General features: G+C 47.2%; 1 protein-coding gene across 2 annotated transcripts in view; it reads right to left on the reverse strand.

Annotated features, from left to right (window-relative positions):
* Positions 1 to 19,719, reverse strand: part of LOC121585666 (zinc finger protein 385D-like) — a 48,895-nt gene that overhangs the window by 3,269 nt on the left and 25,907 nt on the right. Inside the window, exons 3-4 of one of the 2 annotated variants that reach the window (XM_041901991.1) lie at positions 8,471 to 8,581; positions 7,284 to 7,434 (exon numbers count right to left, since the gene is read on the reverse strand). In XM_041901991.1, coding sequence (XP_041757925.1) covers positions 7,284 to 7,434; positions 8,471 to 8,581 — 262 coding nt within the window. The remainder of the gene's footprint in view (positions 1 to 7,283; positions 7,435 to 8,470; positions 8,582 to 19,719) is intronic. The other variant, XM_041901992.1, reaches the window with a different exon arrangement.

Below are 19,719 nucleotides of genomic sequence, written 5' to 3' on the forward strand. Positions count from 1 at the left end.
ACAAGGTGCAAAACAACAAAAACTAACGCTAGAACTCAAGGCTGATACGCTGACAAACATACTGTTCATGGCTAACCGATCCGGCAGGAACTGGATGTTAGGCCAGAGCCTAAGAAGGGTGATGATCAGGACCAGGTGTGCAGATTGCTGATGGGATGCAGGTGCGGAAAACAAGAGCGCTCCCCGGGAGCGTTCCCGAACCCTCGGGACACTGGAGATTACGAACAGGAACACTAGTCACCAGCCAGGACCCGACTCAGACAGCCGGGATCGTTACAGTACCCCCCCTCCGACGAACGCCACCGGGCGGACTCCCGGAGCGCCAGGATGGAGGCGGTAGAAGTCACTGATGAGATCCGCATCTAGGACCTGTCGCCGCGGAATCCAACTCCTCTCTTCAGGGCCATACCCCTCCCAGTCCACGAGATACTGGAAACCCCGGCCCCGCCGTCTGGAATCCATGATCGACGCACCGTGTAGGCAGGACCACCTCCGATCATCCGAGGAGGAGGAGGAGGAGGCGGAGGAGGCAACAGAGGACTGAGGAAGACAGGCTTGAGGCAGGAGACATGAAAGGTGGGATGGACTCTGAGCGTCCTCGGTAGTTTGAGTCGAACTGCCACTGGATTGATCACCTTCTCCACCACAAACGGACCAATGAACTTCGGTAACAACTTCCTAGACTCAGTCCGTAACGGAAGATCCCGTGTGGCCAACCAAACCCTATCTCCGATGGTATAGGTGGGAGCGGGGATCCGGCGACGATTCGCCTGGAGCTGATACCGGTCCGAAACTCTAAGGAGTGCCTTTCTGGCCCGATGCCAGGTCCGGTGGCAACGACGAATATGGGCCTGAACAGAAGGCACTGAGAGCTCCTTCTCCTGAGAAGGAAACAGGGGAGGTTGGTAGCCATACAGGCACTGGAAGGGAGACATCCCAGTGGCAGATGTAGGAAGAGTATTGTGGGCATACTCAACCCAAGGCAACTGAGAGACCCAGGAGGTGGGGTTGGAAGAGACCAGACAGCGTAGCGTGGATTCCATCTTCTGGTTGGCTCTCTCCGCCTGACCATTGGATTGGGGGTGAAAACCAGATGTGAGACTGACTGTAGCTCCAATGGCCAAACAGAAGGACTTCCAGACAGCAGAGGTAAACTGAGGGCCACGGTCGGAAACGATATCACTGGGCAAACCGTGGACCCTGAAAACCTCCCCTAACCAGGATCTCGGACGTCTCCGAGGCAGAGGGAAGCTTGGCAATAGGCACAAAGTGGGCGAACTTGCTGAATCTGTCCACGATCGTCAGAACGACCGTGTTCCCCTCAGAAGCGGGCAACCCAGTGACGAAGTCCAGGGCCAGATGCGACCATGGTCGCCGGGGAATAGGAAGGGGGTGAAGTAGTCCAGAGCTGGGCCGATTGGTACTCTTATTCTGCGCACACACTGGACAGGCAGCAACAAAACCCCGAGTATCCTCGGCCATGGCAGGCCACCAAAAACGTCTGCGAAGAAACGCCATTGTCCGAGCCACGCCAGGGTGACAAGCCATCTTGCTGGCGTGGGACCATTTGAGGACAGCAGGACGAACCGACTCAGGCACAAACAACCGACCGGGTGGACCGTTACCGGGACCGGGCTGAGTCCGAAGGGCCGCCAGCACCTCCTCCTCAATCTTCCACATAACTGCTCCCACGACGCAGTTCCGGGGGAGGATTGTCTCGGTCTTGGACCCACTCTCCTCCGTCTTGGAGAACATCCGGGACAAGGCGTCCGCCTTGCCGTTCTTGGATCCAGGTCGGAACGTCAGGGCAAACTTGAATCGTCCGAAAAACAACGCCCACCTGGCCTGACGGGAGTTGAGACGTTTAGCCGATTGCACGTAAGCAAGATTCTTGTGGTCAGTCCAGACAATAAACGGTTGCTCCGCTCCCTCCAACCAGTGGCGCCACTCCTCCAAGGCAAGTTTCACCGCGAGAAGCTCCCGGTTACCCACATCGTAATTCCTCTCCGCAGGCGAAAGGCGACGAGAGTAGTAGGCGCAGGGATGGAGTTTACTGTCCGTGGAGCATCGCTGCGACAGGATGGCGCCAACTCCCACATCAGACGCGTCCACTTCAACGACGAACTGACGGGCCGTGTCCGGTTGAGAGAGAATCGGTGCGTTGGTGAATCGCCTCTTCAAATCCAGAAACGCTCGATCCGCCTCCGGATTCCACTTGAAGGTCCTGATACTGGAAGTCAAGGCAGTTAACGGAGCGGCCACACGGCTGTAATCCCGGATGAATCTGCGGTAGAAATTCGCAAACCCCCAAAAATCTCTGGAGCTGCAATCTCGCACCGGGCTGGGCCCATTCCAGAACCGCTCTAACCTTCTCCTGGTCCATCCTAATCTCTCCCCTGGAGATGATGTACCCGAGAAAGGATGTCGTGGTGGGCGTGAAACTCGCACTTCTCGGCCTTCACGAACAGGCGATTCTCCAACAATCGCTGCAGAACCTGCCGGACATGCTGGACGTGGTCGGAAGGTTCCTTCGAGAAGATCAGAATGTCATCCAGGTAAACAAACACAAAGAGACCGATCATATCTCTCAGGACGTCGTTCACCATACTCTGGAATACCGCTGGAGCATTGGTCAGTCCAAACGGCATCACCTGATACTCAAAGTGACCCATCGGTGTATTGAAACCCGTCAACCACTCGTCCCCCTCTCTGATCCGGACCAGGTGATACGCATTGCGTAGGTCTAGCTTGGTGAACACCGTAGCACCCTGTAAGGAGTCGAAGGCAGAACTCATCAAGGGCAGGGGATACTTGTTCTTGACCGTGATGTCATTCAACCCCCGATAATCAATACACGGTCGAAGAGAGCCATCCTTCTTACCCACAAAGAAGAATCCTGCCCCCAGGGGGTGATGACGAGGGACGAACGAGACCAGCAGCTAGGGACTCCTTGATGTAGGTCTCCAACGCCTCACGTTCAGGTCGGGAGATACTGTACAACCTTCCCTTGGGGTAGACAGCTCCAGGGACCAGGTTGATGGCACAATCATATGGTCGGTGGGGGAGGGAGTGACAGAGCCTTCTGCTTACTGAAAACTTCCCCAAATCGTGATATGTCTCGGGAACCAGGGACAAATCTGGGAGTTTAGCCTCAATCACCTGACTGGGAACCGAATGGGGGCAGGCAGTCTTGAGACAGTTAGCATGACAATCAAGGCTCCAACTCGTTACCTTGCCCGTCACCCAATCGAACGTGGGATTGTGTTCCTTCAGCCAGGGGTATCCAAGGACCAGAGGAACATGGGAAGACGGCAGAATGAAGAATGAAATCATCTCAGAATGATTCCCCGACAACCGCATCATAACCGGTTCAGTCCTCATCGTGATACGTGCCAGACTACTGCCGTTCAGAGTGGTCGCTTCAATGGCTTCCGGCAATTGCTCCTTGGAAAGCCCCAGCTGTTCCACCAACTCGGCATCAAGAAAGCTTCCACCGGCACCTGAATCGATAAAAGCGTTAAGCGCTAAGCTCTGATTCCTGTTCACAAGGGTAGCCGGGAAACGGGGTCTGACAGAGGTACTGAGAGGTTGAAACTGGCTCGCTAAAAGTCCTCCCAACTTTAGCGAGCCGGGCAGTTTGACGACCGCCGGGAACAGGTGGAGATGTAATGTCCCGAGCTACCACAGTAGAGGCAGCAGTTGGTCTGACGTCTATGTTGACGCTCCTCCTTGGTTAACCCGTGCCGCCCCACTTGCATGGGTTCAGAATCGGGAGAGAGGACCTCTCCACTAATCCATTGTGGTGGAGAATGATCGACGTGTTCTGGTCCACCACCCGACCCGACTGGGAACTGAGAAGCTGATCGATTGGACGGACCCCATTGCTTCTCCCTCCTTCGCTCTCGGACTCGATTATCCACCCGAATAGACAAGGCTACCAAGCTGTCCAGGTCACTAGGCTCCGGATAGGAGATCAACTCATCCTTGAGCTGCTCCGACAGACCCTGGTAAAAGACCGCTTGCAGAGACTCCTCGTTCCACCCACTCTCCACAGCCAACGTCTTGAACTCGATCACGAAGTCGGCCACGCTGCGAGTTCCTTGGTGAAGCGAAAACAGGCGCCTAGCTGCGTCCCTCCCTCGGACGGAATGGTCGAAGAGCTTCCTCATCTCGGCCGTGAACCCCTGGTATGAAGCCATGCAGGGGTCTTGTCGTTCCCAAACGGCTGAAGCCCACTCAGCGCCGACCACGCAGCAACGCAATCACAAAGGCTATCCTAGCCTTGTCTGTGGCATAAGAGTAGGGCTGTAGATCGAACACTAATCCACACTGCATAAGGAAGGAACGGCATCTTCCCAGCTTCCCCTCATATCTATCCGGCGTCGGAACCTCGGGCTCACGGACGGACACCGCTCCCGAAGCGGCAGGCGAGATGGGTGAAACCGGTAGTGGATCCTCCACCGGAAACTTGCGTTGGTTCTGGACCTCCGTCAGACCGGTAGAAAGGTTCCGAACTGACAACGCGATCTCCTGTAGTACCGTGCTATGATGGCCCAACATCTTCTCCTGATGGGTAATGGCATGGCGAACAGAGTCCAGGTCCGCTGGGTTCATTACTGGCCGGATCGTTCTGTCACGGTTTACTACGCCAGAACCCAGAAGCAGACCAGGACAAGGTACTTAGAGAAAAAGGTGAGTGTTTATTAATTGACTCCCGAGTGAGGCTGAATAATCCAGGGACAGAGCGGGTGGCGTGGATGGGTTGTTGAGGGTGCAGTGGTAGGTCCAGACATGGCTCGGCAGCCGCCGACCATCAGGCAGAGGTTGGGTGAAGGTTCCGGGTGAGAGACTGCAGACAGAACAAAACGGAGGTGAGTACACAGCAAATCAACAAGGTGCAAAACAACAAAAACTAACGCTAGAACTCAAGGCTGATACGCTGACAAACATACTGTTCATGGCTAACGATCCGGCAGGAACTGGATGTTAGGCCAGAGCCTAAGAAGGGTGATGATCAGGACCAGGTGTGCAGATTGCTGATGGGATGCAGGTGCGGAAAACAAGAGCGCTCCCCGGAGCGTTCCCGAACCCTCGGGACACTGGAGATTACGAACAGGAACACTAGTCACCAGCCAGGACCCGACTCAGACAGCCGGGATCGTTACAGTTTGTGTGTGTGATAGTGGTGAATTAGTGGGGAGAGTGTGTGTGGTAGTGGTGAATTAGTGGGGAGAGTGTGTGTGTGGTAGTGGTGAATTTGTGGGGAGAGTGTGTGTGTGGTAGTGGTGAATATAGTGGGGAGAGTGTGTGTGTGGTAGTGGTGAATTAGTGGGGAGAGTGTGTGTGGTAGTGGTGAATTAGTGGGGAGAGTGTGTGTGTGGTGAATTAGTGGGGAGAGTGTTTGTGTGTGTGATAGTGGTGAATTAGTGGGGAGAGTGTGTGTGGTAGTGGTGAATTAGTGGGGAGAGTGTGTGTGTGGTAGTGGTGAATTAGTGGGGAGAGTGTATGTGTGGTAGTGGTGAATTAGTGCGGAGAGTGTGTGTGTGGTAGTGGTGAATTTGTGGGGAGAGTGTGTGTGTGGTAGTGGTGAATATAGTGGGGAGAGTGTGTGTGTGGTAGTGGTGAATTAGTGGGGAGAGTGTGTGTGTGGTAGTGGTGAATTAGTTGGGAGAGTGTGTGTGTGATAGTGGTGAATTTGTGGGGAGAGTGTTTGTGTGTGATAGTGGTGAATTAGTGGGGAGAGTGTGTGTGTGGTAGTGGTGAATTAGTGGGGAGAGTGTTTGTGTGTGTGGTAGTGGTGAATTAGTGGGGAGAGAGTGTGTGTGTGGTGAATTAGTGGGGAGAGTGTGTGTGTGGTGAATTAGTGGGGAGAGTGTATGTGTGTGATAGTGGTGAATTAGTGGGGAGAGTGTGTGTGTGGTAGTGGTGAATTAGTGGGGAGAGTGTTTGTGTGTGTGGTAGTGGTGAATTAGTGGGGAGAGTGTTTGTGTGTGTGATAGTGGTGAATTAGTGGGGAGAGTGTTTGTGTGTGTGGTAGTGGTGAATTAGTGGGGAGAGTGTGTGTGTGGCAGTGGTGAACTAGTGGGGAGAGTGTGTGTGTGGCAGTGGTGAATTAGTGGGGAGAGTGTGTGTGTGGTAGTGGTGGTGAGAGAGAGAGGGGACATAAGTTAACCCTGATGCTTTCTTCTCTCCTACATCAACCTCTAACAGAGTCTCTAATACTGGTTACTACTGCAGCCTTGCGTCCCAAAGAGCACCCTATTCCCTAACTGGTGTACTACTTTTGACCAGGGCCATTGTGCACTATGTAGGGAAAAGGGTGCCTTTTGGGAAGCAGACCAAGTCTCTCAACTTTTACCATAACTCACTGAGACAGATAAAACCACACCAGCAACAGTGTTTATGAGATCCATTAGCCTCTGTAATCTCAGTAATAACCAAATATTTCCCATGGGAATCTGCTTCCATTTTTCAGAGTGGGAAAATTAGAGGCTTCGGATTGAAATGATTACGGTCCATTATCTGCAGTGAGACGGATCGGGAGCCGGAGGGCTTCCCCAGAGGGAAACCCCATAGTAGGTAATGTGTTAATGGTGATTAGGCCTGTGAGCATTTCTTTATTGTCATTGACTGTCTCTCTAAAATGGCAATAAGGCTGTTTGCCAAAGTAATCATCACAAAACTCCACTGTTTGTTCCACACAAAATAGAAAAACTCGCTCACTCTATCGCTATGGCATGAAGTCAAATAAATGGGCTCTCACGCTCTAAAACACTCACGAATACCACAACACATTTGAAAACGCCTACTTATATAGAAGGACATACTCCGAGGCACGCATACATTAACAAACAACGCAAACTCCCACACACATACTTCCAGATCTGCATTCGTTACAGACACACAAGCAAAGTGCTGCGTTTGAACCTCTAAAGACTCATTCGTGAGAATGTGTGTCTACATGTATACAGGGTCATGTAGAGAGAGGAGAGTTGAATGCCTTTCAGCTTTTTAGTCCGTCTGCTCTATATGGCAGTGAGGATAGACAGGTGAGAGGCTTCCTCACACATCAAAGAGATAGAGAGTGTTGACAGGAAACGCAGGGTCTGTTAGAAGGGATGGTCTGGATGATCAAAGCTACAAGGATCCTTTATGTGTTTGATGTCAGCACATATTTACACATACACCCTTGAATGCACGCACACACACACACGCGCACGTACATACACACGCACACACCCTAACGCGTGCACTCATGCATGCGCACACACACACACACCAACCTGTTGAACTGGAGTCTGAGCTGGGCGGCACATGGCAGGGTGAGATGCTCTTGGTGACTGCGTCAGGGGCTCTGGTCTTGCAGTCCAGTGGGTCAAGGGCTTTGAGCCTCTTGAAGTGTTTGGTACCGCTGTAATGGGATGAGGCCTGGCTCTACACAGAGAGAGACAATAGAACCAGAACCACAGAGTCACACAAGATACAACAACAAGCCCAATGACCATGCAGTAGTATGTTCTCAAGTCATCAAGTCATACAGCCACAGGGTTAAGCCAGAGATTTTACATTATTACAGTTTCGTCAGTTAGCAGATGCTCTTATCCAGAGCAATTTCAACTCTTGGAGAGATTTTAATCTCATACATTTCATCCAATATTTCAAACCTGCGCTCCCACGGTTTACACCCACACAACACTTGCATACGCCACAGGAAAAGTAGCTGCTGCTTTTGGAACAGATAATGGGGATCCTAATAAAATAACAAAATAACACATTTGACAATGCCTGCATGTTGAGAAAGACCAGGCACGAGTTCACTCTTAGAAAAAAAGGTGCTATCTAAAACCTAAAAGGGTTAATTGGCTGTCCCCATAGGAGAACCAGCTGTCCAGGTGGCTGGTCTCAGACGATCCCACAGGTGAAGAAGCCGGATGTGGAGGTAGGCGTGGTTATATGTGATTTGCGGTTGTGAGGCCGGTTGGACATACTGCCAAATTCTCTAAAACGACAATGAACATGTAATGATCATGCTGTTTAATCAGCTTCTTGATTTGCCACACCTGTCAGGTGGATGGATTAACTTGGCAACGGAGAAATGTTCACTAACAGGGATGTAAACAAATTTGTACACACAATTTGAGAGAAATAAGCATTTTGTGCATATGGAAAATATCTGGGAGCTTTTATTTCAGCTCATGAAACATTGGACCAACACTTTAGATGTTGCGTTTATGTTTTTGTTCAGTGTAGAATGCTTTTGGTTCCAGGTAGAACACTTTTGGGTTCCATGTAGGAACCCAAAAGAGTTCTACCTGGAACCAAAAAGGGTTCTACCTGGAACTAAAAAGGGTTCTCCTATGGGGACAGCTGAAGAACCCTTTTGGAATGCTTTTGAGACAGTAGTGTGTTGAGACAGTAGAGTTCTCAAGCATCCCTGGTACTGCCCTGTATGAGGTCAAACTCTGCCTACCTCCGAGTTGAACCTCAGCCGGCACACAACACACGATGAGCTGGGTTTCCTCATAGGGGACGTGGCTAGCCTAAACCCTGGAGCAATCAGCGTTTTGTGAATGCAGTCCATCTGCAACAACAAGAGTGAAAAGGTGGTGAATTACCGTTTTATGGCTAGGGCAGAGACTAAGGCAGGAGCAAAGTTTGAGCAAGAGGTCAATGCTCCCAGACTTAAACAGGCTTAGAGTAATGGGCCTTCCTTTACTGTTTACTTATAACAGATGGTGACCAATGCCTATCTTCCCAAACCAAACAAGAGAGAAAATATGCTATGGATAGGGAAAAGACTAGGGTTAAGACTAGGGTTAAGACTAGGGTTAAGAGTAGGGTTAAGAGTAGGGTTAAGACTAGGGTTAAGAGTAGGGTTAAGACTAGGGTTAAGACTAGGGTTAAGACTAGGGTTAAGAGTAGGGTTAAGACTAGGGTTAAGACTAGGGTTAAGACTAGGGTTAAGACTAGGGTTAAGAGTAGGGTTAAGAGTAGGGTTAAGACTAGGGTTAAGACTAGGGTTAAGAGTAGGGTTAAGACTAGGGTTAAGAGTAGGGTTAAGAGTAGGGTTAAGAGTAGGGTTAAGAGTAGGGTTAAGACTAGGGTTAAGACTAGGGTTAAGAGTAGGGTTAAGACTAGGGTTAAGCAAGAGGTCAATGTTGAGCAAGGAGACCTGAAATTTTCCTCTGTAGCTCAGTTGGTGGAGGACAGTGCTTGCAATGCCAGGAAAGTGGATTAAATTCCCGGGACCATCCGTATGTAAAATGTATGCACACATTACTGTAAGTCACTTTGGGTAAAAGCGTCTGCTAAATGGCATATATTATTATATTTTAAATTCTCCCTTGACTAGACTGGCTGAGTAGCCAGACGCTGTGTCCCATTTGGCACCCTATTCCCTATCTAATATACTACTTTTGACCAGAGACTGCCAGACTCAAAATAATGCGTATGTTCCTGATAACAGGGTGCATGGTGACCAACCTTTCAACAGCAAGCAAGTGGTAAAATGTGGTTAGGGTTAGGTTGATCAAGTGATCACGGTTGAGAAAGAGAAAGTTATCGCTCCATAACTGATTACAGGGTACATGGTACCTTTTAACAGTAAATACCCATAAAGACCTCAAATTGCCCTTAAAAGGTGGGCAGGTCCAACATCCCTCACTGGACACCCCTCTAAAGGGTGATGGTCATTACTGTCCACAGAGACGGGCTTTGAAAACTCTGGGTTGAGAGGAGCATCTGTGAGTTCACCTCGACAAGTTCAAAGATGAACTCTTGAGCTTGCTTGGCCAAAAAGCAAAGTGGTCCATAGACATGGATCAGTGGTGACTGGTGGCACTTTAAATGGGGAGGTTGAGCTCACAGTAATGCCTTTTTGGGTTTCGGTTCCAGGTAGAACCCTTTTGTGTTCCAGGTTCTACATGGAAACCAAAAGAGTTCTAAATGGTTCCCAAAAGGGTTCTACCTGGAATCAAATATTGATCCAACAGTAGCTAGTATGGGGAGAAGTCTGTCTATAATAAAGCGCTGCTCTGCATTCTTAACAGCACCATCAACAAGGCAGGTCCTACAGGCCCTAGTTTTGTCGCACATGGACTACTGTTCAGTCGTGTGGTCAGGTGCCACAAAGAGGGACTTAGGAAAATTGCAATTGGCTCAGAACAGGGCAGCACGGCTGGCCCTTGGATGTACACAGAGAGCTAACATTAATAATATGCATGTCAATCTCTCCTGGCTCAAAGTGGAGGGGGGAATGGATCAGCTTAATATTGCAGATAGATTGTATCTTCTATCAATGTAATTGTCTGCATCACTTCCAATCCCCCATTTTTTTTATATATATATTTTTAAATATATATATTCCCCTTTATTACTTTTCAACCCCACCATCCTTTCCCTACTTGGAGTAAATTAGTGAACAACAATGCCCAGGCCTCTACTTCCGGTCTATACTTACTATCTACACCTTATGGACAGAGTTAATTTTACAATAATTCTATTATATATATATATTATAATTTTTTTTGCTCCTGAACTTCTTCTACTCTCAACCTCTCCGATCATTTTCATGATGTCCATCCGGTTTGCTTCTATATGCCATATCTTTCTAACTGTGCTCTTTCCCAAAAGCTCCCAACATACAACCTATATACTTATTATGGACACAGTATGCTTACATTATTAGCTATCTTTGTTATTATTTGTTGTTATTTGTTATTAGTCCCATCCTTCAACTCTATTCAATACATCCCATCTATCTCTTAACACCATCCATATAGGATTTCTATTTGCCATATATATTTCAACCGTACTGTGATGTTTTACAAAAGTTCTGAACCTTTCTATTCTCATTGCTTCTACAGATTGTGAATTAAAAATAAAAAATTTTGCTAAAAGTATTATTATATTATTGATTGATTGACTATGACTTTTCAGATCACCCAGTAATGCTATCTGCAAGGTTAGTTCCAGGTAAATATTGCAATCCTTTAGCCATTCCTGGACCTGTGTCCAAAAACAAGCTACAAATGGACAGAACGAAAACAAATGATCTAATGATTCTGTCTCTTCACAGCAAAATCTGCAGAGCTGGGAAGATTGTATCCCCCATATAAATAACATTATATTGGTAGCAAGAATTTTATATAATAATTTAAATTGAAAGATTCTAATTTTTGAATCCGGTGTCGTTTTGTGTGTCAGTTCATAAACACTATGCCATGGGATCGGTACGTCAAAGATCTCTTCCCAACTCTATTTTGCAATCTATATGGGACGGCTGTCAATCCTTTGGTCCTTAAGTGAAACTGATAACTTTTTTATTTATCACAGTTTTCCTTAACCAATTATGTTCTTTAATGCAAGGCCGACAGACAAGTTCTTTACTTTCTCCCCCTTCAACTTTCCTCTTCCACTTTTGCGGTAAGGCTGCAATTATTTGGTTGTAATTTTGGGTAGAGCAGACATTTCCATATGTTTTTGTTAGCTGCATGTGCGACATAACTCCACCAGTCCTACCGATGATATCATTTACGAAGATTATACCTTTTTTAAACATTCTGTCAAAAAATTAAGGTTTTTTGTCAATTAGTATATTTGAATTTAACCACAATATTTGTTGCATTATTTGTTCTGTCGTTTCTGGAGGATAAAATTGAAATTGCAACCAACTTTCTATGGCTTGTTTTAGAAATAGTGACATTTGGGAGATTATTTCCTTTTCAAATAACTGAAAGTGAAAAAGGCCTTTCTTGAACATTGGGTGAGACAATCTTACTAATTTGCTTGAGAACCAGTTCGGATTTAAGTATAACTTTTGGATGACTGAAGATTTTAGTGATAGGTCTAATGCTTTAATATTTAATAATTTCTGTCCTCCGAATTCATATTCATTATATAAATATGCTCTTTTAATTTTGTCTGGCTTGCCGTTCCAAATAAAATTGAATATTTATTGTATTGACATGTTGAATGCACCGAGCTTGTTGCATCCTAAGATGCTGGGTTCTTTTACTGATGACTCCGAAGCGTACTTATAATAACCAGAACTGATTTATTTCATGTTCACCTTAACACAATCAACTACTCTCTACAGTGTCTTCAGCCCAACTCTCCTTTACATCATTGAACTTTTACTGCCCTTGCATCTCGTAATCCAATCACTTCAATGCAAGAACGGAAACCCCATTGTCATTTGTTAATTCAAATAACTCAACTTCTGCATACAAATCCCATTGGCTATTTGCAACCATTTAAAATCTAAACTCATTAACACATAATACATTTCTCAATATACCACAGAGCTGTCTGTTTGAACTACTGGCACACAGCTCGGACACCCATGCATTCCCCACAAGACATGCCACCAGAGGTCTCTTCACAGTCCACAAGTCAAGAACAGACTATGGGAGGCGTACAGTACTACATAGAGCCATGACTACATGGAACTCCATTCCACATCAAGTAACTCATGCCAGCAGTAAAATTAGATTTAAAATACAGATAGAAATACACCTTATGGAACAGCGGGGACTGTGAAGCAACACAAACATAGACACATGCATACAAACACACAATAACATGCGCACTATACACACATGTACACATGGATTTTGTGTTATAGAGATGTGGTAGTAGAGTAGAGGCCTGAGGGCAAACACATAATATGTTGTGAAATCTGTTATGAATGTATTGTAATGTTTTTAAAATATATAGCTAGCGGGGATCCATAATAAATACAAATACAAAAAATGGTTCTTCAAATGGTTATCTTATGGGGACAGCCGAAGAACCCTTTTAGGTTCTAGATAGAACCTAGTGTTGGGAAGTGGTGGTCAGCCATCCTCATGGAGAGTTACTGGGTGTCCAGCCAAAGAACCCGTTTGGAACCCTTCTTTTCAGAGTGCAGAGGAATACAATTCACCACTTGACTAGATCACAATGCATCATTTGTTAATAAATCTGAAATCTTATAGTTAAATAAAATATTGTTTTATTTTGTTAATTAACTGACTTTGTCTCCCTCCTCCTGTGGTCACTGAGATGTAACAAAATGTAACAACCTCTGGGTAGAGATACAACCACGGACCTCTCTCCTCCAGAGGAGTGCCAGAGTGTGTCTCTTTACGACCGTATAGAAACGAGTGATAAAACGGAGAGCAAAACTACCTGGGCCTGGTGTGCGGTATCATTATCTCACTGTGTGTCTGGACTTGACCTGCTATCACACAATGTGTGTGTGTGTGTGTGTGCGTGTGTGTGTGTGTCTGTGTGTGTGTGTGTGTGTGTGCGTGCTTGTGTGTGTGTGTGTGTGTGTGTGTGTGTGTGTGTGTGTGTGTCTGTGTGTGTGTGTGTGTGTGCATGTGTGTGTGTGCGTGTGTGTGCGCGCGTGTGTGTGTGTGTGTGTCTGTGTGTGTGTGTGTGTGTCTGTGTGTGTGTATGTGTGTGTGTGTGTGTGTGTGTATGTGTGTATGTGTGTGTGTGTGTGTGTGTATGTGTGTATGTGTGTGTGTCTGTGTGTGTGTGTGTGTGTGTGTGTGTGTGTGTGTGCGTGCGTGTGTATGTGCGTGGGTGTGTGTGCGTGTGTGTGTGTACGTGTGTGTGTGTGTTTCTGGTCTTTACCTATAGTGGGGTTTTAATAAGCAGACACACTCCAATAAAAGGGGAATGGGCTTTCTGAAGCAAAACAAAACAATGGCCTGCGGTGTAAAACGGAACGAGCCGTAAAACAACGCTGTTATTCAGAGGCTGTAAATTATGTCTTCAAAGACCATCTGGTGGGAGTATGGAGACGTGGAGAGTGTGTGTGTGTGTGTGTGTGTGTGTGATGGAGAGGCGCTGCAGAACTAAACATGCACAACACTCTCCTGGATTTAGCATCCTTCTGATAATGAACCATAACTACCCATAGAACAGGACTTCTATCGTGAGGCTGTCAAACTAACGAGACTCTACTTATAAAATGAGTTTTTTTCCGTTATGCACTTTTTTCCTAGGGCGGAATTTCATTCCTTCCAACTGGAGGGAGAGTGTGGATTTGGGAAGAAAGGGGCTTGAGTTCCTGCTGTGATGACATGTTAAGCCTGTTATGTGCTCCTGTGTGCACAAGCAAGAGCGAGCGTGTGTGTGTGTCTGCTCTATGCCTTTCTCCTCTGCTGTCTTCTATCATATACCCTGTGACCTTAAGGCGCCCCCCCCACCCACTCCCCCTCCTTAACCTTCAGCAACCCTCCCACACCACCCTCCTAACCCTTTAGTACCTTCAACCCTTATATCACCCTCAGACTCCTCTCTGACCCAGCACTCCACATTCCACCCCCCCCACCCCCACCCCATATGCTCCACTATGAACACTCTCCACTCCTTAACTTTTACACGATTATCTTTAAACCCATAGCTCTCTGACCCACTCCTTTACATTTTTTCTTCTAAACAATCTTTATAAAAGCTTTTTTTTCTTCACATTTTACAAACAAAATAGATTAATTCATATAAATCCACTACTTTACCCCCTCCCTCCATCCCCTCTTTCTCACCTCCTCTGTCTTTGTCTCATCAAAGTCACATTCAGCTCTCCCCAAGGAGCTGCTCTCCCATTCACACTCTTCACTCTCATTTTCAACCTAACTCTTACCTTAACCCATCATTCTACACTCTCCTCTCAACAATTACCCTAACCCATAACTCTACACTCTCCCCTCAACCCTAACCCATCACTCTACATTCTCCACTTAACCCTAACCCATGACTCTACACTCTCCTCTCAACCCTAACCCTAACCCATCACTCTACAATCTCCCCTCAACCCTTACCCATCACTCTACACTCTCCCCTCAACCCTAACACATAACTCTACATTCTCCCCTAAACCCTAACCCATCACACTGCACTCTCACCTAAACCCCAACCCATCACTCTACACTCTCACTCAACCCTAACCCATCACTCTCCCATCAACCCTAACCCATCATTCTACACTCTCCCCTCAACCCTAACCCATCACTCTACACTCTCCCCTCAATCCTTACCCATCAATCTACACTCTCCCCTCAACCCTAACACATACAGTGGGGAAAAAAAGTATTTAGTCAGCCACCAATTGTGCAAGTTCTCCAACTTAAAAAGATGGGAGAGGCCTGTAATTTTCATCATAGGTACACGTCAACTATGACAGACAATTTGAGATTTTTTTTCTCCAGAAAATCACATTGTAGGATTTTTTATGAATTTATTTGCAAATTATGGTGGAAAATAAGTATTTGGTCACCTACAAACAAGCAAGATTTCTGGCTCTCACAGACCTGTAACAACTTCTTTAAGAGGCTCCTCTGTCCTCCACTCGTTACCTGAATTAATGGCACCTGTTTGAACTTGTTATCAGTATAAAAGACACCTGTCCACAACCTCAAACAGTCACACTCCAAACTCCACTATGGCCAAGACCAAAGAGCTGTCAAAGGACACCAGAAACAAAATTGTAGACCTGCACCAGGCTGGGAAGACTGAATCTGCAATAGGTAAGCAGCTTGGTTTGAAGAAATCAACTGTGGGAGCAATTAATAGGAAATGGAAGACATACAAGACCACTGATAATCTCCCTCGATCTGGGGCTCCATGCAAGATCTCACCCCGTGGGGTCAAAATGATCACAAGAACGGTGAGCAAAAATCCCAGAACCACACGGGGGGACCTAGTGAATGACCTGCAGAGAGCTGAGACCAAAGTAACAAAGCCTACCATCAGTAACACACTACGCCGCCAGGGACTCAAATCCTGCAGTGCCAGACGTGTCCCCCTGCTTAAGCCAGTACATGTCCAGGCCCGTCTGAAGTTTGCTAGAGTGCATTTGGATGATCCAGAAGAGGATTGGGAGAATGTCATATGGTCAGATGAAACCAAAATAGGACCTTTTGGTAAACCTCAACTCGTCGTGTTTGGAGGACAAAGAATGCTGAGTTGCATCCAAAGAACACCATACCTACTGTGAAGCATGGGGTTGGAAACATCATGCTTTGGGGCTGTTTTTCTGCAAAGGGACCAGGACGACTGATCCGTGTAAAGGAAAGAATGAATGGGGCCATGTATCGTGAGATTTTGAGTGAAAACCTCCTTCCATCAGCAAGGGCATTGAAGATGAAACGTGGCTGGGTCTTTCAGCATGACAATGATCCCAAACACACCACCCGGGCAATGAAGGAGTGGCTTCGTAAGAAGCATTTCAAGGTCCTGGAGTGGCCTAGCCAGTCTCCAGATCTCAACCCCATAGAAAATCTTTGGAGGGAGTTGAAAGTCCGTGTTGCCCAGCGACAGCCCCAAAACATCACTGCTCTAGAGGAGATCTGCATGGAGGAATGGGCCAAAATACCAGCAACAGTGTGTGAAAACCTTGTGAAGACTTACAGAAAATGATTGACCTGTGTCATTGCCAACAAAGGGTATATAACAAAGTATTGAGAAACTTTTGTTATTGACCAAATACTTATTTTCCACCATAATTTGCAAATAAATTCATTAAAAATCCTACAATGTGATTTTCTGGATAATTTTTTCTCATTTTGTCTGTCATAGTTGACGTGTACCTATGATGAAAAGTACAGGCCTCTCTCATCTTTTTAAGTAGGAGAACTTGCACAATTGGTGGCTGACTAAATACTTTTTTCACCCACTGTAACTCTACACTTCCCTCAACCCTAACCCATAACTCTACACTATCCCCTCAACCCATAACCTTACTCTCACCCATCAATCTACACTCTCCCCTCAACCCTAACCCATCACTCTACACTCTCCCCTCAACCCTAACCCATCACTCTCTCCCCTCAACCTCAACCCTAACCCATCAATCTACGCTCTCTCCTTAACCCTAACCCATCACTCTACACTCTCGCCTCAACGCTAACCCATCACTCTACACTCTCCCATCAACCCTAACCCATCAAACTTCACTCTCTCCTCAACCCTAACCCATCACTCTATACTCTACCCTCAACCCTAACCCATCATTCTACACTCTCCCCTCAACCCTAACCCATCATTCTACATGCTCCACTCAACCCTAACCCATCACTCTCCCCTCATCCCTAACCCATCACTCTACACTATCCCCCCAACCCTAACCCATCACTCTACACTACCCCTCAACCTTAACCCATCACTCTACACTCTCCCCTCAACCCTAACCCATCACTCTACACTCTCCCCTCAACCCTAACCCATCAATCTACACTCTCCCCTCAAACCTAACCCATCACGCTACACTCTCCCCTCAACGCTATACCATCACTCTATACCCTCCCCTCAACCCGAACCCATCACTCTACACTCTCCCCTCAACCCTAACCCATCAATCTACACTCTCCCCTTAACCCTAACCCATCACTCTACACTCTCGCCTCAACCCTAACCCATCAAACTTCACTCTCTCCTCAACCCTAACCCATCACTCTACACTCTCCCCTCAACCCTAACCCATCATTCTATACTCTCCCCTCAACCCTAACCCATCACTCTCCCCTCATCCCTAACCCATCACTCTACACTCTCCCCTCAACCTTAACACATCACACTACACTCTCAAATCAAACCTAACCCATCACTCTCCCCTCAACCCTAACCCATCACTCTACACTCTCCCCTCAACCCTAACCCATCAATCTACACTCTCCTCTCAACCCTCACCCATCACGCTACACTCTCCCCTCAACGCTAACCAATCACTCTACACTCTCCCCTCAACCTTAACCTATCACTCTACACTCTCCCCTCAACCCTAACCCATAACTCTTTCCCCTCAACCCTAACCCATCAAACGACACTCTCCCCTCTCCCCTCTCCCCTAACCCATCACTCTACACTCTCCCCTCAACCCTAACCTATCACTCTACACTCTCCCCTCAACCATAACCCATCATTCTACCCTCTCCCCTCAACCCTAACCCATAACTCTTTCCCCTCAACCCTAACCCATCAATCTACACTCAACACTCTCTCCTCAACCCATTAAAATATACTCTCCCCTCTACCCTAACCCATCAATCTACACTCTCCCCTCAACCCTAACCCATCATTCTACACTCTCCCCTCAACCCTAACCCATCACTTACACTCAACCCTAACCATAACCCATCACTCTACACTCTCACCTCAACCCTAACCCATCACTCTCTCCCCTCAACCCTATCCCATCAATCTACACACTCCACTCAACCCTAACCCATCACTCTACACTCTCCCATCAACCCTAATCCATCATTCTACACTATCCCCTCAACCCTAACCCATCACTCTACATTCTCCCCTCAACCCTAACCCATCACTCTACACTCTCCCCTCAACCCTAACCCATCGAAGCTACACTCTCAAATCAATTCTCTCACCTTAACCCTAACCCATCACTCTACACACTCCACTCAACCCTAACCCATCACTCTACACTCTCCCATCAACCCTAATCCATCATTCTACACTATCCCCTCAACCCTAACCCATCACTCTCTCCCCTCAACCCTAACCAATTTCTCTACACTCTCCCCTCAACGCTAACCCATCACTCTACACTCTCCCCTCAACCCTAACCCATCAAGCTACACTCTCAAATCAATTCTCTACCCTCAACCCTAACCCATCACTCTACCCTCTCCCCTCAACCCTAACCCATCACGCTACATTCTCCCCTCAACGCTAACCCATCACTCTACACTCTCCCCTCAACCCATCAAACTACACTCTCCCCTCTACCCTAATCCACCACTCTACACTCTCCCCTCGACCCTAACCCATCATTATACACTCTCCCCTCAACCCTAACCCATCACTCTACACTCTCCCCTCAACCCTAACCCATCACTCTCTCCCCTCAACCCTAACCCATTTCTCTACACTCTCCCCTCAACGCTAACCCATCACTCTACACTCTCCCCTCAACCCTAACCCATCAAACTACACTCTCCCCTCTACCCTAACCCATCACTCTACACTCTCCACTCAACGCTAACCCATCACTCTACCCTCTCCCTAAACCCTAACCAATCAATCTACATTCTCCCCTCAACCCTAAACCATCACTCTCCCCTCAACCTTCACCCATCAGTCTACATTGTTTCCTCAACCCTAACCCATCACTCTACACTCTACACTCTCCCCTCAACCCATCAAACTACACTCTACCCTCTACCCTAACCCATCACTCTACACACTCCCCTCAACCCTAACCCATCATTATACACTCTCCATTCAACCCTAACCCATCACTCTCCACTCAGAACTCTGTCTGTCACCTCCCTCAGAGGGACCAGGAAGTGGAAGCTCCAGTATAGCACTATGTATGATGTGTTTCCATCTACTGACACGTAACCCATAACTCTCTCTTCTACAGAACAGGAAATATACAAAGACAGGTTATATGAGGGATGGAGAGAGTGAGAGGTGAGATTTGTACGTGTGAAAAGAGGAAGATACATACAGACAGATATACGGACAGAGAGAGAGAAAAGGAGAGAAATTGACAGTGTAAAGGAGAAAGAGAGTGATGGCTTAGGGTTGAGGGGAGAGTGATGGGTTAGGGTTGAGGGGAGAGTGATGGGTTAGGGTTGAGGGGAGAGTGTAGAATGATGGGTTAGGGTTGAGGAGAGAGTGTAGAGTGATAGGTTAGGGTTGAGGGGAGAGAGTGATGGGTTAGGGTTAGGGTCAGGCATACAAGGCTCACTGACTACGATAAAA

Source organism: Coregonus clupeaformis, unplaced genomic scaffold, assembly GCF_020615455.1.
Source record: "Coregonus clupeaformis isolate EN_2021a unplaced genomic scaffold, ASM2061545v1 scaf0800, whole genome shotgun sequence".
Lineage (NCBI taxonomy): Eukaryota > Metazoa > Chordata > Actinopteri > Salmoniformes > Salmonidae > Coregonus > Coregonus clupeaformis.